The 24,296-nt window shown below is 42.5% G+C and overlaps 3 protein-coding genes across 9 annotated transcripts in view; 1 reads left to right on the top strand and 2 right to left on the bottom strand.

Moving 5' to 3' along the window:
* LOC135502712 (phosphatidate phosphatase LPIN2-like) overlaps window positions 1-6,143 on the bottom strand; it is a 29,243-nt gene extending 23,100 nt beyond the window's left edge. For 2 of the 3 annotated variants that reach the window (XM_064795676.1, XM_064795679.1), the window contains exon 1: window positions 4,420-4,561. The gene's annotated coding sequence lies outside the window, so the exon portion shown is untranslated. Of the gene's footprint in view, window positions 1-4,419; window positions 4,562-6,043 lie in introns of those variants that run through there. The other variant, XM_064795677.1, reaches the window with a different exon arrangement.
* A 270-nt stretch (window positions 6,144-6,413) lies between these two features.
* Window positions 6,414-10,548, top strand: LOC135503114 (U11/U12 small nuclear ribonucleoprotein 48 kDa protein-like). 5 transcript variants are annotated; one of them, XM_064796460.1, is made up of 8 exons: window positions 6,414-6,427; window positions 6,990-7,140; window positions 7,428-7,544; window positions 7,864-7,927; window positions 8,076-8,282; window positions 8,655-8,773; window positions 9,109-9,356; window positions 10,284-10,548. In XM_064796460.1, exons 2-8 carry the CDS (start codon window positions 7,021-7,023, stop codon window positions 10,381-10,383), a joined length of 975 nt encoding a protein of 324 aa, XP_064652530.1. In that variant the 5' UTR covers window positions 6,414-6,427; window positions 6,990-7,020; the 3' UTR covers window positions 10,384-10,548. The 5 variants fall into 5 exon arrangements, with proteins under 5 accessions (XP_064652530.1, XP_064652529.1, XP_064652526.1 ...); XM_064796459.1 differs by lacking the exon at window positions 6,414-6,427 and adding an exon at window positions 6,434-6,451; XM_064796456.1 differs by lacking the exon at window positions 6,414-6,427 and adding an exon at window positions 6,444-6,570.
* Window positions 10,549-13,929: 3,381 nt separating this feature from the next.
* Window positions 13,930-24,296, bottom strand: part of LOC135502954 (uncharacterized) — a 30,932-nt gene continuing 20,565 nt past the window's right edge. The window contains exon 21 of the mRNA XM_064796172.1: window positions 13,930-24,094. Coding sequence (XP_064652242.1) covers window positions 17,706-24,094 — 6,389 coding nt within the window. The 3' untranslated portion in view covers window positions 13,930-17,705. The remainder of the gene's footprint in view (window positions 24,095-24,296) is intronic.

Raw genomic sequence — 24,296 nt, 5'->3', positions numbered from 1 at the left:
GGGGCAATACAGGTACCATCATAAATCACAGGAGGTAGAGAAATCAATGACAATACTCATCCATGATTTTGCTGTATTGGGAAATCAAACTGATCGTGTCACTCCGGACACTTTTTTTTAACAAATTGAGCAGCTGGTTGTAGAGTCCTGGATTAACAGATGGACAATGCCTATTCATGTAGGCCCTACTACAGTACAATAGTGACAGCTGTCACAGACAGCTTTTTGCTTCTTCCCCTGGATACAATAATCGTTTCTGGGGATGAAGACATTCCAATCCAATTAGTCAGACATGGTTTTAAAGGGGGACTATAGGCAGGAGCAGTGGGGTTACAATTGGCCATCTGCGGGGGATTAATAGGCACAGTAAGGGCAGTGGGTCTTGTTGGATTCATCAGTGATTCACTACATGATTATATTCATTGTACAAGCGTGAATATCTGACGTACTGTGAGATGTGATAGACCCCTATTGGCGAATACGTGTAACTTCATCTTCCCTGCCTAGCTGCTGCCTATATTGTCCCTTTAACAGATGGCATATTTTGATGGAGCCAGATGTCACCCCTGAAAACCATCACATCTTCTATTTGTTTATAGCCAAGATACAGGTTTTGCTGACCTCACCATGACTGTGCATATAACTTGTAAGTCGATTCTGTTGAATGCACTCATGCATCGTGGACAGGGACATTCCAACAGATGCTGTTCTAACAAGGGCATACACGCTTTGGGTAACGCACTGATCACTAAAACATTCCATGGCTGATAGGTCAATGCACTCATGCATTTGTTGGCATCACATGACCAAACACAAATGGCAAACCTCGTCCCACTCTTCCTTTACACACCCCATGTATCAGGAGCAACACTGCGTGTCAGAAAATCAATATTTCCTGGTTTCCAGGTTGAGTGGTGCCAGTACTGTATAAATATTATAATGTTCTCGTGAGTATGATTCAATGAATGGTATGGCCTGATGGGCTGGAAAGATGCCAAATCGAGACAAGCCTGATAAGGTTACCATATTTTTACGCTATAAATCATTTTGCGGTGACACAAACTGAGCAATCATCAAACAAAATTCATGAAATTTGGTAAAGTTATTGATCGTATGATATTATAGTATATCAGATACAAATAAGGTGACCGGAATTTTATTTCAATGCCACTAGTGCGCTCGGTATTGAGAAATATGACGAAAGGGAATGAGATCAATATTCAACAGGGCCTAGTATATTGTGCGTACTAATAATATTGCCAGCATCAGAAATTCATAGACATCACCTTATTATGACATCAGATCAGATTTATACTTATAGGTGACTGGAATTTTATTTTTTAGTGCCAACAGTGCACTCGATGGCTCTAGGAAAATTCGTCCCCGGAAAATTCGTCCCCAGAAAACTCGTCCCCGGAAAATTCGTCCCCTAGGAAAATTCGTCCCCGGAAAATTCGTCCCCAAGGAAAATTCGTCCCCGGATAATTCGTCCCCGAGGATAATTCGTCCCTGGAGAATTCGTCCCCGAGGATAATTCGTCCCTGGAAAATTCGTCCCCGAGGAAAATTTCATCCCCGGAAAATATGTCCACTAGGATAATTCATCCCTGGGAAATTCGTCCTCGAAGATAATTCGTCCCCGGAAAATTAAACAAAAGTTGAAAGTTTCTGACATTAGTTTCTAGTAATAACTACTACTTACTACTTTCGACTTTTCTCATTTATTATATCTCTCTTTACTACCCTACTAGCTAGTTACCTACTCCACTCTTTTCATAGTAGGTAGAGGTAGGCAGGCGAAATAATTTTTTTTTTCGAATAAGTATTTTTACTGGTCAGAATGAAAGAAAAGCTCTAAATTCTTCAATAAAATATTTCGCCTGCCTACTTCCACCTACTATAAAAATAGTGGGGTAGGTAACTGGCTAGTATGGTAGTAAAGAGGGATGTTACACTGAATGAGAAAAATCGAAATCAAATTTTCCGGGGACGAATTATCCTTGGGGATGAATTATCATTGGGGACGAATTTTCCGGGGACGAATTTGCGGGGACGAATTATCCGGGGACGAATTATCCGGGGACGAATTTTCCTGTAACCGCACTCGATATTTAGAAATATGTGGAAAGGGTGTTACTGGGCCTTCATGGATGGTATATTGTGCGTACTAATAATATTGCCAGCATCAGAAATTCATAGACATCACTTTATTATGACATCAGATCAGATTTATACTTATAGGGTGACTGGAATTTTATTTTTTAGTGCCAACAGTGCATTCGATATTTAGAAATATGTGGAAAGGTGGTTACTGGGCCTACATGGATAGTATATTGTGCGTACTAATGATATTGCCAGCATCAGAAATTCATAGACATCACCTGATATTATGACATCAGATCAGAATTAGGTGACTGGAATTTTATTTTTTAGTGCCAATAGTGCGCTCGATATTGAGAAGTATGAGGAAAGGGTGTTACTGGGCCTACATGGGTATTATATTGTGCGTAGGCCTACTAATGATATTGCAAGCGTCACAGGCACATTGACAACACCTGATCATAGACAGTCTGATATATTGCAGCATAAATATGAAAATTATAAGTCTACCTGGTAATGAATAATATTTTATCATTTTTTAACTGTTGGTACCTGGTAACCACATCGTTTTTAAAAACTCGAAATGAGATAAAGATAGTTCACATGAAGCTGAAAGCAGTCCCCAAAATATCCTGGAATTCCAAGATTTTCAATCACTGGGAAAAGCGTCTGAATCAAAACATTTCAGAGCATTTTAAACTTTAGAGTTAGGGAAACACGATTTATGTACATATACCGGCACTGAATGACATAGCAAGAAAATCAATTTCAAAGAAACTCTTTTTTTCAGAAGTAAAATATTGAAAGCTAAGGGATATTTCACCAGTGCAGATAATGGATGATTTGGTGAGCCCGGAATAATTCCAACAGAGGAGTGTACACAAAGAACTAAATGATGTGCACACAGTTGGAGGATAATGGTTATGATAACACTATATATTGATCATGGATACATAGTACACTATAGTTTATGATAACATAATTCTAGATGTCACAAATGATAAATAATTCTAGATCTGAGGCGGTCATCAGTGCCAGTGGGAATAAACTTATGAGACATTCATGATCAAACATAATCTATGCTTGATATGATGTTTGATATGATTCGTATGATACTTTGATAAGCTCACTGCTATTTTTTTGAAGATAGCATTCATACTTTGCCCTAAATTGATTACTTCAAGTCTACAGAGCTCTCTGATTCTAAACAGTCTGATCTTCTTTTTTTTAGAAGATTCTGCTGGCTTACAGGCAATCTCTAAGTGAATTTTTTTTAAACTGCTGTACATACAAGTGTACTTTCTGAGAATATTACCTTTCCTCAAAGGTCATACCAAGGCAGTGGGCGAAACCTTAGTCACTAAACATACTAACTAATGTAAAGATGAGAACATTGAGTTCCCGCAGTGTTCGTATACATGTAGGCTGTATACAGCTTTTATCAACATTAGAACATTTTTAAATGCCTAAGATGTTGACCTAAGCAACAAAACTGATGATGTCTACATCTGACATCATACTTGTATTGTTACAATGTCCACACTGCACTTGAAGAAGATGGCTCTCCAATCTCTCTGACTTTGGCTAAGAAGCAGACTAAAATGATTTGCCAGGAGGTAACGGCAATGACGTCACACAACAAACTGCAGCCAGATCTGAGTATTTCTAAAGGGTGACTGCTAAAAAAGCGTCACTGAAAAAAAAATCACATTGAAAGATTTTAAGAATTAGTTATTAGTAATATATTTCGTGTATGTGTAGTTAAAGCAAAGCACTGACTTGAAAAATCAAACCGTTTTTAACCAACATCACAACCACCAACAGACACTCCGTGACAACCTATAAGAGGGTAATTTTGAAAGAGCTACCAGTACCATGATCATGCACTTTAGGATTTTGAGGGGAAGACAAAATCTACCTTCAAAGGGCATTTCGCCTGATTACCGTAAGTGCTTATATAAAATGGGCACCGAGGTAGAAATGCAGTACGATTGATATAACTGATATAAGTCTTTAGTGTGTGACTGAAAGAAACTAGAATACTAGAATAGAAATATATAAAACTCTTTGAACTTTGCCTTGTAATCACTGACATACCAAAATCAGAGGGCATCAAGCATCATTTGATAAGGAGGAAATGAGGAAGGTCATGTTTGCCTTTTGTCAAGTGAAAGAGACAATACTGAAGGGCAACCAGAGACTGGCAGTGTCTAAGCCAGAGGCCTGGATTGATGATGATTACCACGGATTATCACTGACACCTAGTTACACACTCATCAAACCATGACAGAACTTCCCACAGAAAATACGGCTAACTCACCAAGATGAGAGAATATCTTTCTTCTACCGATTTCTCTGACGAAAGTCAAGGGTATATGCAAGGTGATACTAATATTACAAGCACTCAGGTAACGTGATAACTCAACTACACTACAATAAACACCAGTGTGATAACTAGACCAGTAACCGCAAGACCTACTGGCACAGAGCCAGAACGATTCCGATTGGCTGCCAATGCCACACACACCTCTGTACACACCCCATTATCAAGCCAATCAATCGCCAGTGTTGGACAACGTGAGGTCGTTATTCAGGACATGAAGGTCATCCAACATGGATTAGGCTTTGTTGTGTAAACACTGTATGCATTGTTACCAAAGGTGCATATGTCCTTACGCACAATTTTACATAGTTATAGGCAAGGCACTGAAATATTCCATGACGGACAGGCCTACTGAGCTACTCTATTTACTGGAAACAATCAGTCTGAGTACCAGTGACCCAGTGAGTGTATTATAGAGGCAGTATTAATCTGGCCTATCACCCCATATATGTACAATCAATGAGCTCAAAGCATTACATAGATATACTTGATTCTCCCAAGGCTCCACATAAAAATCATCCTCATATAACAAGAGATCTTCAATATACTCCGACTCCCGCTATTTCAGTATTTGCCTGTAGAAGTAATGACAAAGGAGTGAAAAAACGGAATCTCAGGATACAAATTAGATTATGCTACTGGTGATGTAACCAAGAATTAGAATTACCAAGAATTACCAAAGGACAGGACATAGATACTTAATATATACATGTAACCACTGCTTGGGTTAAATGGTATCAACTGCTGCTAGTCTGAGTAAGAGAATCCACTCAATATTTTATCACCACTTTTAAATCATAGAAAGTATCCCACAAAAAAATAGATTCAAGTATCATCAAGGCCTACCTCGGGTATGTGTTTTTTTGTCTTCAACAGACTTCTACCCCAGGAGCGTTTAATCATGGAACCTCAATAGCTCAATTTGCAAGAGCATGGCAAACTGTAGATCTGTGGTTTGAATCCCAGTCAAGGCCACTTCACTTGATTTTTCTGTATTTCTGATAGTGATATAGGCTTGCGCCTTTCGTAAATGCCCAAACAAGTAAAAACCACTGGGGGCACATAAATTGTTGCCACATGCCCTGGAAAGCGGAAAACAATTTTGGGTTAAAGTTTACAATCCCCGATCGATCGGAAATGACGGAGTTTGATCGCATTCAACAGGTATAAATCCATTCACCATTGTCGTTGAAAAGTGGCGCTTCTTTGGACTTTAGTCATCCGATGACATTTTTTGGATCGTTAACGGGGATTGTAAACTCGTTCCCAATTTTGGGCTTGTTGACAAACCCACAATTAACCTAAAAAATACTTCTAATCTAAAAGTTAGTGTCTAGGATCGAGGGGCATTATTGTTGGGACATCCTGTAAAAAACATAATTAACACTACTAATTGTCGGACGACTTCCACGGTGTGCATGCAATACACATGTTATTGCACTAGAATTGTCCTGAAAAAGATACAAAGTTGGCCGGCAATTTAAAATGCCTACCAAACCATAATACACAATGATATTCTTACTTCAGTACAGGAAATGAGTAGAAAAAGTCGAAAACTTACCCTCCGAAGAATTCAAACTTGTCAAAAACACCTTATTTAGCAATCAAATGTGGGAAATATAAATAAAATCCTGGAGGCGCTGTCAAATTTCAGTCGCCATTTTTTGACATCGCAGTTTACTCGGGTCGACTTACTCGGGTAAATAAAAGCCGCACACAACCTCGTATCCAGGAATTTTGCTTTAATGATCTTTTTCATTGTTTTTCAAGAATAACTATTTTAATTGCTGATGTAGAGTAAAATAATTAAGAAGTATTGTATAAGATATATCGTGGGAAGAAAATGTACTCAGAAAGAATTGAAAAGCCGCGTTTCAAGAACAATAATTGTAACTTAGTGCACCTGACGTCGGGGTTGACCCACCCCACGCGTCGAAATTAGACAGTAGGTTCATGCCGAATTTGAAATGTGAAGTAAGTTTTTTTTCTCCACTAAAATTCACCTCTACCACTCTATTTGTCAATAAAAATCACACGAACACTCATACATATTGTATAAGTGTTGTCGAAAAATACTATGGAATAGCGGTACTTCATAGTTGTCTTCTTTCATGTCAACTTTAAAAAAGTATATTATTCACCAGCTAGGCAAGGGGGCGCAGTTGTGACAGTATCGAGTATGATTGATAGGCCTCATGCCTAGGCCTATATTATGTATGTAACGTTGTGCGATAGGCCTATTGTATCTGCCATTTATGAAATGATGACTTCTTACGACCCGACGTGGCGATACAATATTTCGCAACGTTAACCACGATAATTCGCCATTTTCTGGAAGGGAAAGGAGCTTGTAAGTATAACCAGGCCTACATCTTTGTCAGCCTGGCTCCCGAGTCCAGGCCATCACCATGTTTGGCCACCACAGAGATTTAGCCTGGTTAGAAAATAGTACTTATTATTCTTTGTCATGTCATAGATATGAAAACCTTTCGAATTTCTGGTTACAGATAGAGCTGCTAAAGTTGAAGCAAAGAAATAATGGACAACCCAGAGAAGTTGGAGTTCTTGGAAAGACTGGAAAATTCAATTGAAAAGTCGACACAGCACCTCAGTGAAATCCTGGAACTGATTGGCTGGGAGAAAGATGAGCTGATGGAGGTATGTCGAACAAAGCAAAAGATGCGTGCTCTTTTTACGTTTGAAAATTGCAGGAGACTTGCTTTTCATTTCCGTGTGTTAAATCTGGAGAGTTGAATCTCTCCTTGTAGTAAAATATGAATGTTATTTTTAATCATGGAAGGTTTTACTCATCTGCTCCATTCAACATGTCCAAAGGAAAATGTTTAGGGGATTGACAGGGCCTGAGTCAGGTGGGTCATTGGGTGCGTTGCGCCAGCACCCATTGAAATACTACTTTGACTTGGAGTTCCATTTTGTACTTGCAGGCGCCCGATCTTCTCCAATGTCAAATCGATGGCAATCATTTTGTTCCTGAATCAATAAAGAGTCGGCACAACAAGTACTGCGAGTTGAGGAGGCAGAACTTGACAAGGGAGGAGGCAGTAAGTAGTCATTGATCTCTTGGTAAAAAATGCAATTGCTTGGCCAACTAAAACCTAATTGGTGCCTAACCATAGTGGCACACTAAAATTCCTAGGCCGTCTTCGAGGAGAAATACTCCTTTGAGGAGAACTTCAAAAGTGCAGGGCAAACGCTGAATAACAAGAAGACTTGATTTTCCTGCTCATCAGGATGGGTTGACTTTTTGACGGGATGTCGGCACAGGTTCCTTCTTTTCTTCCCCTCTTGACCACTGGGTTGAATAAGCTAATTCTCTATCGCGGCCAGAGTTTTGATTACATGTATCTTGAATTTTTCCAGAAGGAAATGCTGGAGCGGAAAATTTACAATCAGATGGCTGCTGGGAGGTTGGTGTTTGGTGCAGGTAAGCAAATAAGTTTTCAAAAAATTACTGGCAAAATTATGCAGGTAAGCAAATAAGTTTTCAATAAATTACTGGCGATGAGGGCCAAATTAGCTCCTCTCCTCCTGCCTATAGTCCACCTTTAAAATTATCTCTGCTCCCATTCCAGATGACATCACGCAGTTCTTGCCTAAAAGGCATCCTACCTCCACCGCCGGTCCACAACCCCCAGACCTCCATTTACACCCGCCAGATGTCAGGCTAGCTGTCTATGATCAAGTGGTGGCCAAGTCCAGGGAGAGGGAGCAGGTCGAGAGCACAGTTGACGACGAGTTGTTTTTCCTCGACCGCAAAGGCTGGGAGAAGAAGAAGGAAGGTGTGTTTTCTAATTTATTAAATTCACAAAGTTCTCTCCTAAAATTTGGGATTGTTAAATGGGTTATCTGGACATACTTAATATTTCTGTTGATTTATTGGTGAAATTGGATATTGTATCTTCCATGGACAGAAACTTTCCACATTCGTATGCCGTGACTTTTAACTAGCAGCATTGCCTCCCGACCTGATAGTAATGATTGAGTGTGCTCTACCAAGTTGCAGGAGCAAGTGATTGAGTGTGCACCGACATCTGGTCAGAAGAGCAACGTTAGTGATATAAGTAAAAACACAAATCAAAATTAAAAAGCATGTTAAAGAGAAAGGAACTGGCAATTAATGAATACATACTAATAAATGTGTATTATTTCAGAGAGTGACAACAAGAATAAGTCATTTGTTGAGCAGCTGGCTGAGAAGAGAGACCAGAGGCGACGGCGACAGACGTACCGTGCCAAGAATGTGCACATTACTAGCAAGTCTCACACTGAGGTAAGGTTTCCTTCTGGGCCCTGAGCATAGGGTCGGTGAGGTGTGATTGTAATACAGTGCAGGTTTATTTTGACACCCTCCATTAATACAGTGGCACCTCCCTTAGCGGACACCTCTCTATTAAGGACACTAGTTTTGTTCCCAAAGTGGTTGTTTCCATTCAATTTGACCTAATCAGGACACCTCTCTATTAAGGACAGCACTTGTCAGTCACAAGGGTGTCCTTAATAGAGAGGTTCTACTGTACGTCAACATGTGTTGTACCTCATCAAGAATAACTGCTATTTCTGTCGAAATTTTGTAAAACTTCATGGTCAAGCAAAATATATTTCCAGATTATTCGTGAAGTAATCAACAATCAGATGGAGGTGTTAGAGAGGATAATCCAAGATGAAGTAGGAGAGCCAACGGCGTCTGCTCCCGCTGCTGGTGGTTCCCGAGAGGGCGGGTCTCATGAGGGGTCACAGCGTGACGAACGGAGCAGTCGAGAGGGCGAGGAGAGGAGCAACAGGCGGGATGATGGCGAGGGGAGTCATCACAAAAAGCACAAGAGGAAGAGGAGTAGGTCTAGATCTCTTGACAGGTAAGAAAATTGAGTTCAGTTTTAGGTAATGTGGTGGTTACATTGTCAGACAATTGAAATTCCGTTCCAGACCTTAGCCAAAGGCGGAAATAATGGGTGATATGAATAAAGACTAGCAAATGCTTTTATCTATAACTCCATGTACATTTACACTAGGCCTTTCTGTACAAAATTGAAGTAAAAGCATTTGCTAGTCTTTATTCATATCACCCATTGAGTCATATTTCAAGTCCGAGGCCACCGCTCCCGGCTTGAAATAGGATTTCATTATTTGCAGCTTATGCGTGCTTCCAATTAAAATGTTTTGATATTCAAGTAAAGCTGGTTCATGAGAGTGCTCGTTCTTCTAATCAGTTCAATTGAAGGCGTCTCGTGATGACTGTAATTCATTCTCAAAGTAAAGTTGGAATCGGAAAATAATCGTAACCTCTCTATTCTCCAATGTTTGCGATTGTGAAGCGCTTTGAGACAGTAGATAATACAGTAAAAAGGTCTCAGGTCTCAAACTAGACTTTCTCACTTGGGAGTCAAACTAAAGTCTTGACAAAATCTGAGGAATCCTGTGACAGATTTCTAAGTTAACGTTTTCAAACATGAGGGTCCTGGGCCAAGTTTCATACTTCGAAAGACACTTTTCGGGGGTCATCTCGAGTCCTGTATTATCATTATTATGATTTTGCCACCAACTCAATTTAGCTGCTGTGGAAGGGTACATGTAGGTGCCAGACTCATCAAAGTCGGAAGTAATTTTTGCAGCCCAAGTAGCTCGACATCACCTAATGGGTGATATGAATACAGACTAGCAAATGCTTTTACTTCGGTTTTGTACAGGAAGGCCTGTGTAAATGTACATGGAGATTTAGATAAAAGCATTTGCTAATCTTTATTCATATCACCCAATGAATTTATGACAATCCTGTCTTTCAGGGAGCCGTCCAGTTACAAGGAGTCGCATCACAAACGCCACAAGAAACACAAACATAAAAAGGACAAAGAAAAGGAACGCGACAACCCAGCTGACGCCTAGCCAAATGCCTGATTTAAAATTATTTCTACTGTGATGATTTCCATCCCTTTCTTTCAGTTCTTCCAACACGCTTTCTTTTCATAGATATTGAAGCAACATTTTGTATACAAGTACATTGTAATAGTACCAAAATGATAATTTGTTATTGTCTTAACTTATTGTATAATAAAGAACATGTCGAAATATTCGTCTGTTGAGTTGTTTGTTGTGTCGTGGGCAGCACATCTTGTTGGGGGATCAGTGTTAGAGATTGAAATCATTGAGCAACTGTTATCACTAACCAGACATGACCAGTGATCAGCACTACAAACAAATGCTACTATAATCTGCTTGTGAACCAATGGCATCCCTTCTTTGGAGAATACTCTATTGTTTGATGTCTTCAGCTGATTGGGTGATATGAATAAAGGCTAGCAAATGCTTTTACTTCAATTTTGTACAGAAAGGCCTAGTGTAAATGTACATGGAGTTATAGATAAAAGCATTTACTACTCTATTCATATCACCCATTGTCTCATCTAGAACTGATTGTGACATCACTGGGTGTTCATAGACTAGATGTGTGAATGTCTCATCTAAGACAGATTGAGATGTTGGTGTGTCTTCGGGAAATAGATGTGACAATGTCTCATAAAAGAGTTCTTCAGGAAATCGATGTAATCGTTTCGTATCAAGGACTGATTGTGACAGTGTTTCTTTGGGGCATGAATGTAACAATGTCTCGTAGGACTAATTGCGGCTGGGTTCTAAGGGAATCAATGTGAGAGTGGCTCTTCCAGGAATGGATGCAACAGTGTCTCATCTACATGTAAGTAGGCACCAGTTGTCCCCCTTGTTTGGAGAATAGTAAGCTCTACCCTAGGGGCGATATGAATAAAGACTAGCAAATGCTTTATCTAAGATTCTATGTACATTTACACAAGGCCTTTCTGTAGAAAATTGAAGTCAAAGCATGTGCTAGTCTTTATTCATATCACCCAATGTCTCATCTACGGCTGATTGTGACGACGCTGTGTCTTCGGGCCTAGATGTGTGAATATCTCATATAGGAGAGATTGTGACGTCGGTGTGTCTTCAGGGAATAGATGTGACAATGTCTCATCGAAGAGTTGTTTTAACAATTGTTCTTCAGAAAATCGATGTAACCTTTTTATATCAAGGACTGATTGTGACAGTGTTTCTTCGGGGCATATACGTAACAATGTCACGTAGTACTAATTGCAACTGGGTTCTAAGGGAATCGATGTGACAGTGGGTCTTCCTACACATGTTATGAGAGTCAGTGGACCAATATGTAAAAGATCGGGGACTTTTCCTCCTGCTACACCAGTCACAAATTGAAGGACATCGGACATTGTATTCCTCTTGCTTCACCAGTCCGTAGGCTGTGAAAAACGGGAGACTATACCGCCTGCTACACCAGCCACCGGTTGTGAACGTCAGGGGACCAAGTTATGAAAGACACCAGCCACTCGTTGTGAAACAGGGGACTATATCTCGTAGACCAATCTGTGAAATAAAACCGTGAACTATTCCTCCTGCTTAACCAGTCGCAAATTGCGAAAAACATGGGATTATATTTCGCCTGCTCACCAGCCGAAAAATGCAAAAGACAGAGAAATATTCCTCTTGCTACGCCAGTCCGTTGGCTGTGAAAAACAGGGGACTACACCTCCTGCTACACCAGCCAGTGGTTGCGAACGACAGGAGACAAATTCGTGAAAGACAGGGACAACTCCTCCTGTTACACCGGCCGCTTGTTTAGAACGACAAGGGACTACACCACTGCTTACACCACAGCCTGTAGCTGGTGGCGCATGATGTACAGTACATTGTCTCTCACAACCAATGGCAGGTGAAGCACCACCTGTCTTTACGATCTGTGTCTCGTGCAGCTCAATGTCCAATTGTCCAATGTCTGTTGCTGTTCATGGAATAGATGTGACAGCGTCGCATTTAAACCAGACTCAGATAGCGACTCTTTTAGGGAACACAAGATGTGACAGTATCTCATCCAGGACTGATCGTGACAGTGTCTCATCTGGGACTGATTTTAGGGAATTGGTCATTCAAGCCTGACTCAGTTTATTTTCGAGGAAACGATGTGACAGCGTCTCATCCAAGACTGGTTGTGAGAGTTTTTCTTCAGGGAATAGGTGTGACAGCGTCTCATCTAGGACTGATCGTGACAGTGTCTCATCTAGGACTGATTGTGACAGTGTCTCATCGAGGACTGATTTTAGGGAATTGGTCATTCAAGCCTGACTCAGTTTATTTTCGAGGAAACGATGTGACAATGGGTGATATGAATAAAGAGTAGTAAATGCTTTTATCTAAAACTCCATGTACATTTACACTTGGCCTTTCTGTACAAAATTGAAGTAAAAGCATTTGCTAGCCTTTATTCATATCACCCAGTGTCTCATCCAAGACTGATCGTGACAGTGTCTCATCCAAGACTGATTGTAACAGTTTCTCATCTAGGACTGATTAAAGGGAATTGGTCATTCAAGCCTGAATCAGTTTATTTTCGAGGAAACGATGTGACAGTGTCTCATCGAGGACTGATTGTGAGAGTTTTTCTTCAGGGAATAGGTGTGACAGCGTCTCATCTAGGACTGATTGTGACAGTTCCTCATCGAGGACGGATTTTAGGGAATTGGTCATTCAAGCCAGAGTCAGTTTATCTTTGAGGAAACGATGAGAGTGTCTCATCGAGGACTGATTGTGACAGTTTCTCATTGAGGACGGATTTTAGGGAAATGGTCATTCAAGCCAGAGTCAGTTTATCTTTGAGGAAACGATGAGAGTGTCTCATCTAGGACTGATTGTGACAGTTTCTCATCGAGGACGGATTTTAGGGAATTGGTCATTCAAGCCAGAGTCAGTTGATCTTTGAGGAAACGATGAGAGTGTCTCATCGAGGACTGATTGTGGGAGTTGTTCTTCAGGGAATAGGTGTGACAGCGTCTCATCTAGGACTGATCGTGACATTGGGTGATATGAATAAAGACTAGCAAATGCTTTTACTCCGGTTTTGTACAGGAAGGCCTAGTGTAAATGTACATGGAGATTTAGATAAAAGCATTTGCTAGTCTTTATTCATATCACCCAGTGTCTCATCCAGGATGCATTGTGATAGTCCTTCTTCAGGGAGTAGATGTAACGGACAAGTGTTTCAGTACTGATTGTGCCAGCGTCTCTTAATAGAATATATGCGATAATAGGGAGTTTTCACAAACGGCTATTCCTTTCTTCGACATAGTTGTAAGAATGTCGAACAATGGGGATAGGCTTTTCGGGGGATTTTCGAAAAATTCCCTCTTGTCTCATCCAGGACAGATTGTGATGGTGGCTCTTAGAGAATTGATGTAACAAGGTCTCATCGAGGATTGATTGTGATAGGGCAGTACATCTCCGATGCAGACCGACACATCCAAAGGTGTATAGGAACAAATGTTCCAATGTGTGCGTACACTTTCTAGGAAAGCAAGCACCACAGTATCATTCCTGGGACATCCACAGTAAGCAAGCCAAAAAGGGTACTTTATAATGAATCAAATTTTTATTTCCCTTAGGAAGGAATATTTACAACAGTTTTATCAGAGCAAAGGTCTGACCTATAACAGTGCACGATCTATTCTACTAACAACTAAAATTTACCGCACAAGGGGCCACCCACAAGGTACCACATCTCGGAAAGCTTCTGCACGCATTTTTTCTTTGTGGTCCGGCGAGATCCGCTATTGTGCAAAATTTAACACTGTCCATACATTATGCATAACAGCTCTTGTAGTTCCGCAATAACTGACGAGATACGCAAATGTGCACAATTTAACACAGTCCATACATTATGCATTACAGCTCTTGTAGTTTTGCAATTGTGGTCGGACGAGATACGCAATGTGAAAAATTTTACACTGTCCATACATTATGCATGACAGCTCTTGTAGTTTTGCAATAACTGACGAGATACGCATAGTGAAAAATTTAACACAGTCCATACATTTTGCATGACAGCTCTTGTAGTTTTGCAATTGTGGTCTGAGGAGATACGCAAATGTGAAAAATTTAACACTGTCCATACATTATGCATGACAGCTCCTGTAGTTTTGCAATTGTGGTCTGAGGAGATACGCAAATGTGAAAAATTTAACACAGTCCATACATTTTGCATGACAGCTCTTGTAGTTTTGCAATTGTGGTCTGACGAGATACGCAATGTGAAAAATTTAACACTGTCCATACATTGTGCATAACAGCTCTTGTAGTTCCGCGCAATAACTGACGAGATATGCAAATGTGCACAATTTAACACAGTCCATGCATGATAGCTCTTGTAGTTTTGCAATTGTGGTCTGACGAGATACGCAATGTGAAAAATTTAACACGACCCGTACATTATGAATAACAGCTCGTGTAGTTCCCCAATTGTGGTCCGACGAGATACGCAATGTGAAAAATTTAACACTGCCCATACATTATGCATGATAGCTCTTGTAGATCCGCAAAATAGAAACACAGAAAAAGGGACAACTTGGGCACGTGATTTACCTGGCCCAGAGGATAATGTGCCAACTTGACGCCATGCGCTGCCTCGTAGTACATTGATGCTATTCTCTGATAACAATTTGCGGCAGTTTTGGACATGGCTTGTGAATTTCAGGCAGGCCTATGGTTACACACTGTTAAAATGCATTGTTTATTGCAGTTCAACGATTTTTCAACAATCCTGTTTGGCGACATTGTGGTCCTGCTGGAAGCCAGTTTTTAATGAAAAACCAACATATCTCATACCCATGATGTCCCTTTAGGTTTTGCGGAAAAAGTAGGAAACCTCAAATAAATTATGCTGCAGTTTTTTTTCCAGTAGCAAAGTAAGACTACTGTGACACCTTCCCAAGAACACAATGACAAATATGTACTTGATAATGTTCTTTTTGTGGACAGCCCCTACTCGCGTGGAAAGGCATACAATGCTATATTGCAGAACTAGAACGAAAACTAGAACACTTCACTCAGAATACTTTTGCCCGGCAGGTCCCATTGTGGAGAAGCAAGAAGCATTCAGTGCCACTGGCACTTGGAAAAAAGGCCAATGCCACATTTTTGTATTGGCTACACATTAGTGGCATTAAAATGTGACCTTTTTCACCCTAAAAACTCCCAAAATATTGTCATTGGACCACATTTCCCTTCTGTGTCCACTGTACGCTTGTGCAGCGGGTATGACCACTGGACAAAATAATTTTTGGGTTCGTAATATAGCTTTGTATGCGTGTCTACTGTGCAGAGTCTCATGATCAGGATAAACAACCATACTGTCAAAACAAACGTACAGGCTATATTTCCACGTATTTTTAAACAGGCAATTCCATTTTGAGGTTATTCTGTCCAGTGGGTAGGTTGTTGGGGAAATTGAACGCGTTTAACAAATTTGTTTTTGGTTCCGCCCGCTGTGAAGGAAGGAATCTTTTTGATTGGAATCATCTGATGTTTAACCTGTACGTTTTTTCACAGTGAATAAATCAACTAGTACCAATAACTTCAATCGGGATATGGAAAGAAATGTAAAAACAAAAGATAACACATTTAGGCACATTTCACAACAGACTTCCTGTCCATTTGTGCCAGCCATTGAAGTTCTAAAAGAATACTACATTGGGGGGGCCACCCATAGTTTGTATGCACTGAAGAGAGGAGGGGGTCATCTAGGAATTTTGGAGAAAATGTGTACACTTGTACACTTGCCCCAACATGTGCGGACAGGGGGAGGGGGCGTCTCAAAATCCCCAGTTTGATATGTACATACCTTATGAATGACCCCTTACCAGATTCTGACCACAAAATGCCCAAAGACTCGCAAATCAACAACGCCCAAAGAATAAATATGACACATACACTGTGCCAGATTCTTTTCTCAAACCGATTTTAGAGGGGTGTAATGCACTCCTTACACCCCTTATTTAAATTAAGTCACAAAAGAAAGGCCCGTAAATCTATTCCCGACTCAGAAAGGAGAACTCTAGTTCAGGACATGGATTCCAGATTTTTCATTAATATTAATCTGGTTAAATATGTGAAATAAAAATTATTCCTTCAAGATCTCACTTTAATAAGGCTACCAACAAAACATGAAAATACCCCTCAAAAATATGACTGACTACTTGTATTAACAAAACACATCGTACAGGCCTTGTAGACTTTTGTGGCAATGTTAGGGGACCAAGAGTGACCACCGAATATCACCATAACCAGCATGACATAAAAGGATTACTGAAGAACTAGGATCCGAACACAGTCACGTCAAAATACTGTAAACCAGAAAATGTTTGTGGCAAGTGATTTTTGCTATTTGCGGGAAAAAAAATAAAATTACAATTTTCATGATTTTAATTTTGGCGGACCACAAAGTTTCTTTCAGTTTTTCCAATGAAAATAACTTGCATGATTTCACAAATTGAGGTTATTCGCAAATCCCTTGAAGTTCAAAGGCTTGGGAAATTTTTTGACAGGTTGCAGTATACATGGGATATCTTCCCACTCTTTGCATCATCACAACACTAAGCAAACAAATTCAATTTCAAACAAGCAAAAAAACAAAACTACAAGTACTTGTGATTGTTTCCCGAACCTAAATACTGCACACACGAAAAAGAAATGCATCAGATTCATGATTCTGCCCACCACACAAAAAACCAAAATGCACTAATAATCATTGCATCAATTGTTAGATTTCACCCGGATATTTTTTCCACAAGCCTACCAAAATTCCAAACTTCGGCACCAAAATTTAAGCAAGTACACTCGCTTTCAATCATAAAATCAAACGCAATTGATTAATATTTTTTTAAGACTGGCACTGTAATTTGGGAAATACAGTCCAAGTCACAACTGACATACCAAAGTATCCCTATGGTCTTGATGTTTCTTTGTATCATATGCGGAACAAACTGTGCCAAAGATGCACGCAAGTCGCGCAAAGCTCACACCAAACTTAAACAGATGGCAGTCGGAGAAACCTATGTGCAGGGTTTTGCATAAGTTGCTTGTAAGTTACAGATATTTTCCCCTCCATGATTGAATTTTAATAAAATAAAAGAAAGTTTCACAGTTGTGATCTCTCTTTTGAGGAGAAGTAGAGCAAGAACATGTGATGAATGAGAAAATGGGGGCACTCTCAACAATCTTGCTTTCGTACAATTTATTTGTTGGCCCTTCATGTATAAGCATAGAAACCCTCAATCCACTGAGAACTCTAACCAGTGCCGGCCAAATAGCAGTCAACTCGAGCTACACCTCCTTTAAGAGAAAACGTTTGGCTACCAACCGAACCTGCCTCGACTTCTCCCACGCACAAAACCAGGCTGCTGCTGCTGGAGCCATTTATGAGGAGGCTCAGGAATGTTTGTCTCTGTATCCTTCATCGGACGTCCGAATTTGTCGTACTTTGCGCCGGAGCTAGAAGTCCTCATTGCCCTCGCCATTTCCATAGCCCCTCCCATGTTACCTTGGTGCGCCCGTGGGAAATGTCCCCTTGCAGGCTGATTAGTACCGCGCGAGAATGGTGGCATACCCCTTCCATGCCCAGAGAAAGGAGAACTACCTGTAAAATTGCTTGGAGGTCCGTCTCGGAAACCGGGTGGGTCCAATTCTGGTCCAGCGAACCCAGGTTGATTTGTACCATCCTCAATGAAACTACGAGGTGAATAACGGCCACTGCCACGGGTAGATGGCATGTTCCCCCCACGCTTGGAAGGATTACCTGTGTTCTTGGCACCACGATTAGTCCACGGTTGTGACCTGCCGCGACCTGGACGGCTAGGGGGAGCACCACGCTGGTATCCTTGTCCTCTTCCCCTGAAACTTGGCCCGTCATCGTACAAAGACTTGCCACCAGGCTGCCCCACGTTGCGCATCAGTGTATCAGCCATATCAGCCAACGGACTGGGTTCATCACCTAACAAGGGTTTTGTGCCTAACAAGGGTTTTGTGCCTAACAAGGGTTTTGTTCCCAACAGGGGTTTTACGCCTAGTAAGGGTTTCTCGCCTAATAAGGGTTTCACAACTGATGACTGTCCGACATTGCGCATAAGAGAATCTGCCATATCTGTCAACTGATTGGACATATCCCCCATTCCACCTTTCGAGGTCTCGGATTTCGGGCTGTTGACTTTTGTAGCAATTTTTGCCACTTTAGATTCCGATTTTGAATCACCTTTTGAAATGTCGGATTTCTGACTGTCGATTTTTGTGGCAATATTGACAACCTTAGACTGAGAAAACTCCAAAGCGTAGTTCTTTGGAACAGGTTTCTCAACGTCACTCTCGATTTTTACCTTTTTTGCTTCAGCTTCGTTACCATCAGCTTCTAAATCACGCTTGGAACCCGAATTACCAACAGTATCTTTCACATCCAGTTTGGTAACAGTTTCTGATGCAGGTTTTTCAACTTTCACAGTCAGGTTCAATTTCTCACCAACTTGACCCGTATCCTGCGGCGGACCAACGCCTGGCATACTTTCTGGTTTCGAGGTATTGGACTGTTTCGAATTATCACCACCAGAGGGCTTGTCAGTAACATCAGTCTTAGCACCGTTTTCTGATACAATCTTATCCTCTTTCCGCACTTTACTATCACGTTCCATAAGCAAATCCTGCCCGCTCGTCATCGGTCGTTTCTTACCAGCTGTCGGTGCAGGCTGACTAGGCGAAGATACCTGAGGACTTTCCTTTGTCAATTTCACGACACTATCACACACAACTTTTTCCTTCACCGGTTCCTTATTTTCCATCTTACTAGTCGTATTATCCACTTCATTCGTCTCGAGACTCTCATCATAAAAATCGAAATCAAGTTGGACTTTCTTCTGAACAGATGCAGACGACTTCTTGAAATCAAAAGCCACTGGTTTTCTAGATGGATGCGTCTGCTTCTGTTCATTGTGTTTACGTTCAGGTACATTTGTCTTCCATTCTGGCCTCTTATGATCATCTTGAAGTTGCATAATTTCAAGTTCTAGTTTCTTAAATTCATTTTCATGGTCAAGAACAGCTACAGATTTCGTTTGACCAGAGTTCATATTCAGATCCGTTTTGTCAAACCTTTGATTTGACTTAGAGTCAGATTTGACACCATCACCTACAGCGGATGGTGCAGGTCTTTTATTTTTCAGGATACCCTGTGGTTTCAGTATACTAACAGGAGGCTTGGGATCCTCAGTTCTCTTTTTAAGGATGCTACGTGGTTTTGGTGGCTCCGTTGTAACTCCCAGTCTCTCCTGCCTTGGAGGTGGAACATCTACATGATGTGCCAGTCCCCGATGGCCAAGTCCCTCCGCATCAAACGATCGTTCTCGTAAATCAGGTCGATGAAACTCAGGCAGACCTGATGCAAACCTTTCTTCACGAGTCAACATGTTTCGACCATCACGGTACACTTCCTCACCAGCTCGTCTCTCCCATTCCAGAACTGGACCACGATCTCGGCCGAAACGGTCCCGAGATTCGGTCGGGAAATCCTGCGCAAACGGATCTCGACCCCTTCCAGGAAGCTCGTGATGAAAATTGTCGCGTTCGAATTCATGCCTCCGAGGAGGCACTCCATGCTTCCTCCAATCCCTCCCAGGACCGAATCGATCATCTCGGAAATCACGCAAAGGCTCATCATGTATTCTATCTGGAAAATCCCTTGATAGTCGTCGACCGATAGCATCTAAATCTCGACCTCTAGAATCAACATCCCGACTTCTAAAATCCAAGTCCCTGCCCCTCGGATCAAATCCCCGATCCCTCTCATTGAATTCACGGCCTCTAAAATCAAAATCGCGCCATCTTGGTTCAATGTCAAAACCTCTCGAAATAAATTCTCCGCTTCTCAAATCAATATCACGATCATGATTGTCAAATCCTCTGTGCCTTAAGTCAAGATCCAGGTCCCCCTCCTCAACCAGCCTTCCTCTAGAATCAAATGCAAGACCACCAGCATCAAAGTCACCTGCTCCATCATCAATCTCCCCACCTCTGGGATCAAAATCTCGACCCCTCCTATCAAATTCTCGGCCTCTATCTTCGTTTTCCTGACCCCTAGACTCCATATCACGGTGCTCCATCTCAAAACCATGGCGTCGGTCATCAAAATCACCACCTCTCAGATCTAAGTCACGGTCTCCCAAATCAAAATCGAAGCCCTCCTGTCTCCTGTCACTTTCAAAGACAGACGCTGGCCTTTCTTCCCATTCTGGGAGGAACCCCCTCTCCCCATGATCTGTCAGAGCTTTCTGTTGTTCGAATGAACTGAAATATTTTCTCACTCGCACTGCATCCGAGTTTTCTTCCTCCTCTTGTCGCACCTCTCCCCGTAAATCTACGTCACCCTCCTGATTGAATCTTTCTCCCCCAAGATTTTTCTTGTCGTCATAACTCGACCTATTCTGCGGTTGGTCATCATAGCCGTCAGGTCCGGGATCAAACCGCTTCCTGTCCAGAAGGAAATTCTGTTGTCGGTCATCAAAATCTTTTGGATTGTCGAATTCGGGATGTGGTCCACCAGGCCCAAACCCGGGCTGTTCCTCGGGCTCGAAATCTGATTCGTGGTAATCAGGCTGACTTGGTGCTGCTGGCGAGTCAGGAGTCGGGTCATCATAACACTGCCTCAAAACAGAGAGCGTGGACCGAGATGCTACAGAACTTCCACGAGACTGCAATGAAGACAAGTCTCGATGTGTAGAGTCGCTGTGTGTAGATACATCCTTACCTGCTGGTGATCCAATTCCAGCGAGCTGTTTATTCAGTGTAAAGACTTCCGACAGCTTTTCAAGGGACAAATTGTCCAGCAGCGATTGTAGACGTGGATTGGTAAGGTCCACACCAGCACATAGCATTGGTAATTTCCCACCAAGAATTGGTTCTTCAGCTGATGTAGGTGCCTGTTCGGGCACTGGAGGTGCTATATCCAGACTTGTAGGGGCTAGGTCAGGCAAGGCAGGGGCTATATCCACTGATGAAGATCTTCGGTCAAGCAACGCAGGTGCTATGTCCACTGATTTGGCATCCCGTTCTGGTCCCATCGATGTAGGTACTTGGTCAGCCAACTTAGGCGGTTGAACTACTGTCCTCGGTCCTGGGCCAAGCTCAAAAGGTAGTTGCCCCCTTGATGAAGGTAGTTGGCCATGCAACATTGGTGGTTGCCCCATTGACGTTGGAACTTGGCCAGGCAGCATTTGCGGTGGCCCCAAATTCCGCGGTCCCTGGCCAAGCTCGAAACGTGGTTGATCCTTCGATGAAGGTAGTTGGCCAGGCAACATTGGTGGTTGCCCCAATGACGTTGGAACTTGGCCAGGTAGCATTTGCGGATGCCCCAAATGCCGCGGTCCCTGGCCAAGCTCGAAACGTGGTTGCCCCTTCAATGAAGGTAGTTGGCCAGGCAACATTGGTGGTTGCCCCATTGACGTTGGAACTTGGCCAGGCAGCATTTGCGGTTGCCCCACATTTCTTGGTCCCTGGCCTAGCTCGAAACGTGGTTGCCCCATTGATGTTGGTAATTGGCCGGGCAACATTGATGGTTGGCCTATCGACATTGGGACTTGGCCTGGCAGCATTGGTTGTTGCCCCACTGATGCTGGAACTTGGCCAGGCAGCATTTGTGGTTGGCCTATTGACGTTGGTACTCGGTCATGCAATTCAGGTGGTTTGCCCACTGATGGAGGTACTTGGCCTGGCAACATTGGTTGATGCCCTATTGATGTAGGTACTTGGCCAGACAACATATTCGGTGGTTGCCCGACAGATGTTGGTACATGGCTGCGAAATGGAGGTACTTGACCAGGTGCGACTGGTCCTTGTCCATGTAATGTAGGCACTTGTCCAGGTTGTATCGGTGCTGGTCCACGCAACGTAGCAAGATGACTAGGAAATCTAGACCCAGGCAGTCCCTGTTGCGGTATGGCAGATCCCTGGTTGGGTAACTGTCCAGGAAACCTAGGTACTTGTCCAGGCATGGCAGGACCATGGCTAGGTGGAGCAGGCCCCCGACCTGGAAACGAAGGACCCTGCCAAGGGAATCGAGGCCTCTGTCCCGTCAACGCAGGCGTTTGTCCCTGCAAACTAGACTCTTGTCCAGGCATTGGGGGTCTAGGTCTAATACCTGCTCCTTCATGAGGTAGTCGTGGTCGCTGTCCAGGGAACGAAGGTCCCTGAACAGGCAGATGGTGTACACTGTGCGGTCCTGGAAAACGGTTTTCTACATTTGGACCGGGTTGCATGGGTCTCCAAGTACTACCATTCCGAGGAGGGAATGATTCTGGAAAACTTGAAGGAGGGTACTTATTCTGTGGCCCATCTAAAGGCCTCTGAGAACCTTGAAGTAGTTGCTGCGACAGCCCACTTGTTTTGACATCTGCTAGTGTGTTTACATTTGCTTTTGATTGATTGTCTGCTGGTACAGGGCTGGCAGTGCGCTCTTCATGTTCTTGCCGAACTTTCTTGGTCAACTCGATCAATAGTTCCTTCTGTAAATCAGGGTTCGTACTGGATGAGATCATCCCTAAATAGTTTGCAGTAGTTTCTACAGGATTGGCACTCTTTGAGATCTCTTCAATAATTCCTGGCACATTAAATTGACTGAGATCCGGACCGGGCATACTGCTAGCAGAAGCACTTGCGGATTCATCCGCCTCTTCCTCTTCCCCACTCGTGAACTCATCATCTTCGAGCGTAAGCTGCTCATACAAGTCCGTACTGAACACGGCACTCGAATCATGCCACACTTTTTGCCTTCGGCGTCTCGGGCGATCGCGTTGCATTGAAGGTTGAGTAACATTTTGAACGGCTTCATGCTTCACCAGCCCAGGCTCTTCCTCCTTCCGATGCCGATACGACATTTTTGTTTTGTCGTCCTTTTCTTCCATCTCCGCTGCTTCCTCCTCCTCCTCCTTCTTCTCCAGACTCGGATTATAAAACTCCTCCGCCTGCTCCTGTTTCTGCAGCATAAACAACGTACTCCTGTAGCGCGGATTCCGTTTCTCCGGCATAGGTTTCTCCTGCTCAACTTTTGGATAGCTTCGCTTGGTTGGCGCCGACTTTGTCATTGTGGGACCAGAATAAACTGGTGCATTACAGCCATAGAAGTACGGCTTCTCTTCCTTCTTTTCATAATCAGCATAGTCCTGGTCCCAGGATTCCTGCTGGTATTCTTCCTCTTCTTCCTCTTCATAATATTCATTCGATTCTTCGCTCGGTTCCCGCGACTCTTCACCACCACCAAATGGCTCTCCGTACGGTGCATAACTCTCCCTCTGACCTCCTCCCATTCTCCGGCCGGCATTCCACGCTCCAGTCGAAGATGGATACTCACCACAAGGCGGCAGAGGTGGTGTCATTTGGGCAAACGTTTTCAGCGACTCTACTCTAGTGGCCACAGGTCGAGAATTAGCTTCGAGAACATTTGCATAATAAAATGGAACATTTTCGCTTTCCTCTGGAGTGTTCTTAGCCTGTGGCTGTGGAATAGTCCTGGGTTCTGCTGCGGTTTCGGTATGAAAGTTTGCAGCAGTGGAGAAGGGAGCATAACTTGTACTTGGGGCATAACTTATTCTTGGGGCGTAAATTGTACTTGGGGCGTACGACACTTGTGTTGGTGCAGTGTGAGATTCGGATATTTCCATCTCTACGTCCTCAGGCTCGGAGAGGTCCATATCGACTAGCATTGAATCTGAAATGAGATGAAGTCAAAGTCGAAATGTTATGTAACATGAAATTTTGTGCCAAAACTTTGCAAATTAACATTATCCGAAGAGGCTGGGATGATGGTACTTCCCAAAAGCAAAGTTGAACATATCAGCTTCGTGAGAAACAATTCAATCGATTACAGTGGAACCTCCCTTAGCGGACACCTCTCTATTAAGGACAAACTC

The sequence above is a fragment of the Lineus longissimus genome, chromosome 19 (assembly GCF_910592395.1).
Source record: "Lineus longissimus chromosome 19, tnLinLong1.2, whole genome shotgun sequence".
Taxonomy (NCBI): domain Eukaryota; kingdom Metazoa; phylum Nemertea; class Pilidiophora; order Heteronemertea; family Lineidae; genus Lineus; species Lineus longissimus.
Note: the sequence above shows the minus strand (reverse complement) of the source record. Positions and strands in the feature narration are given on the sequence as shown.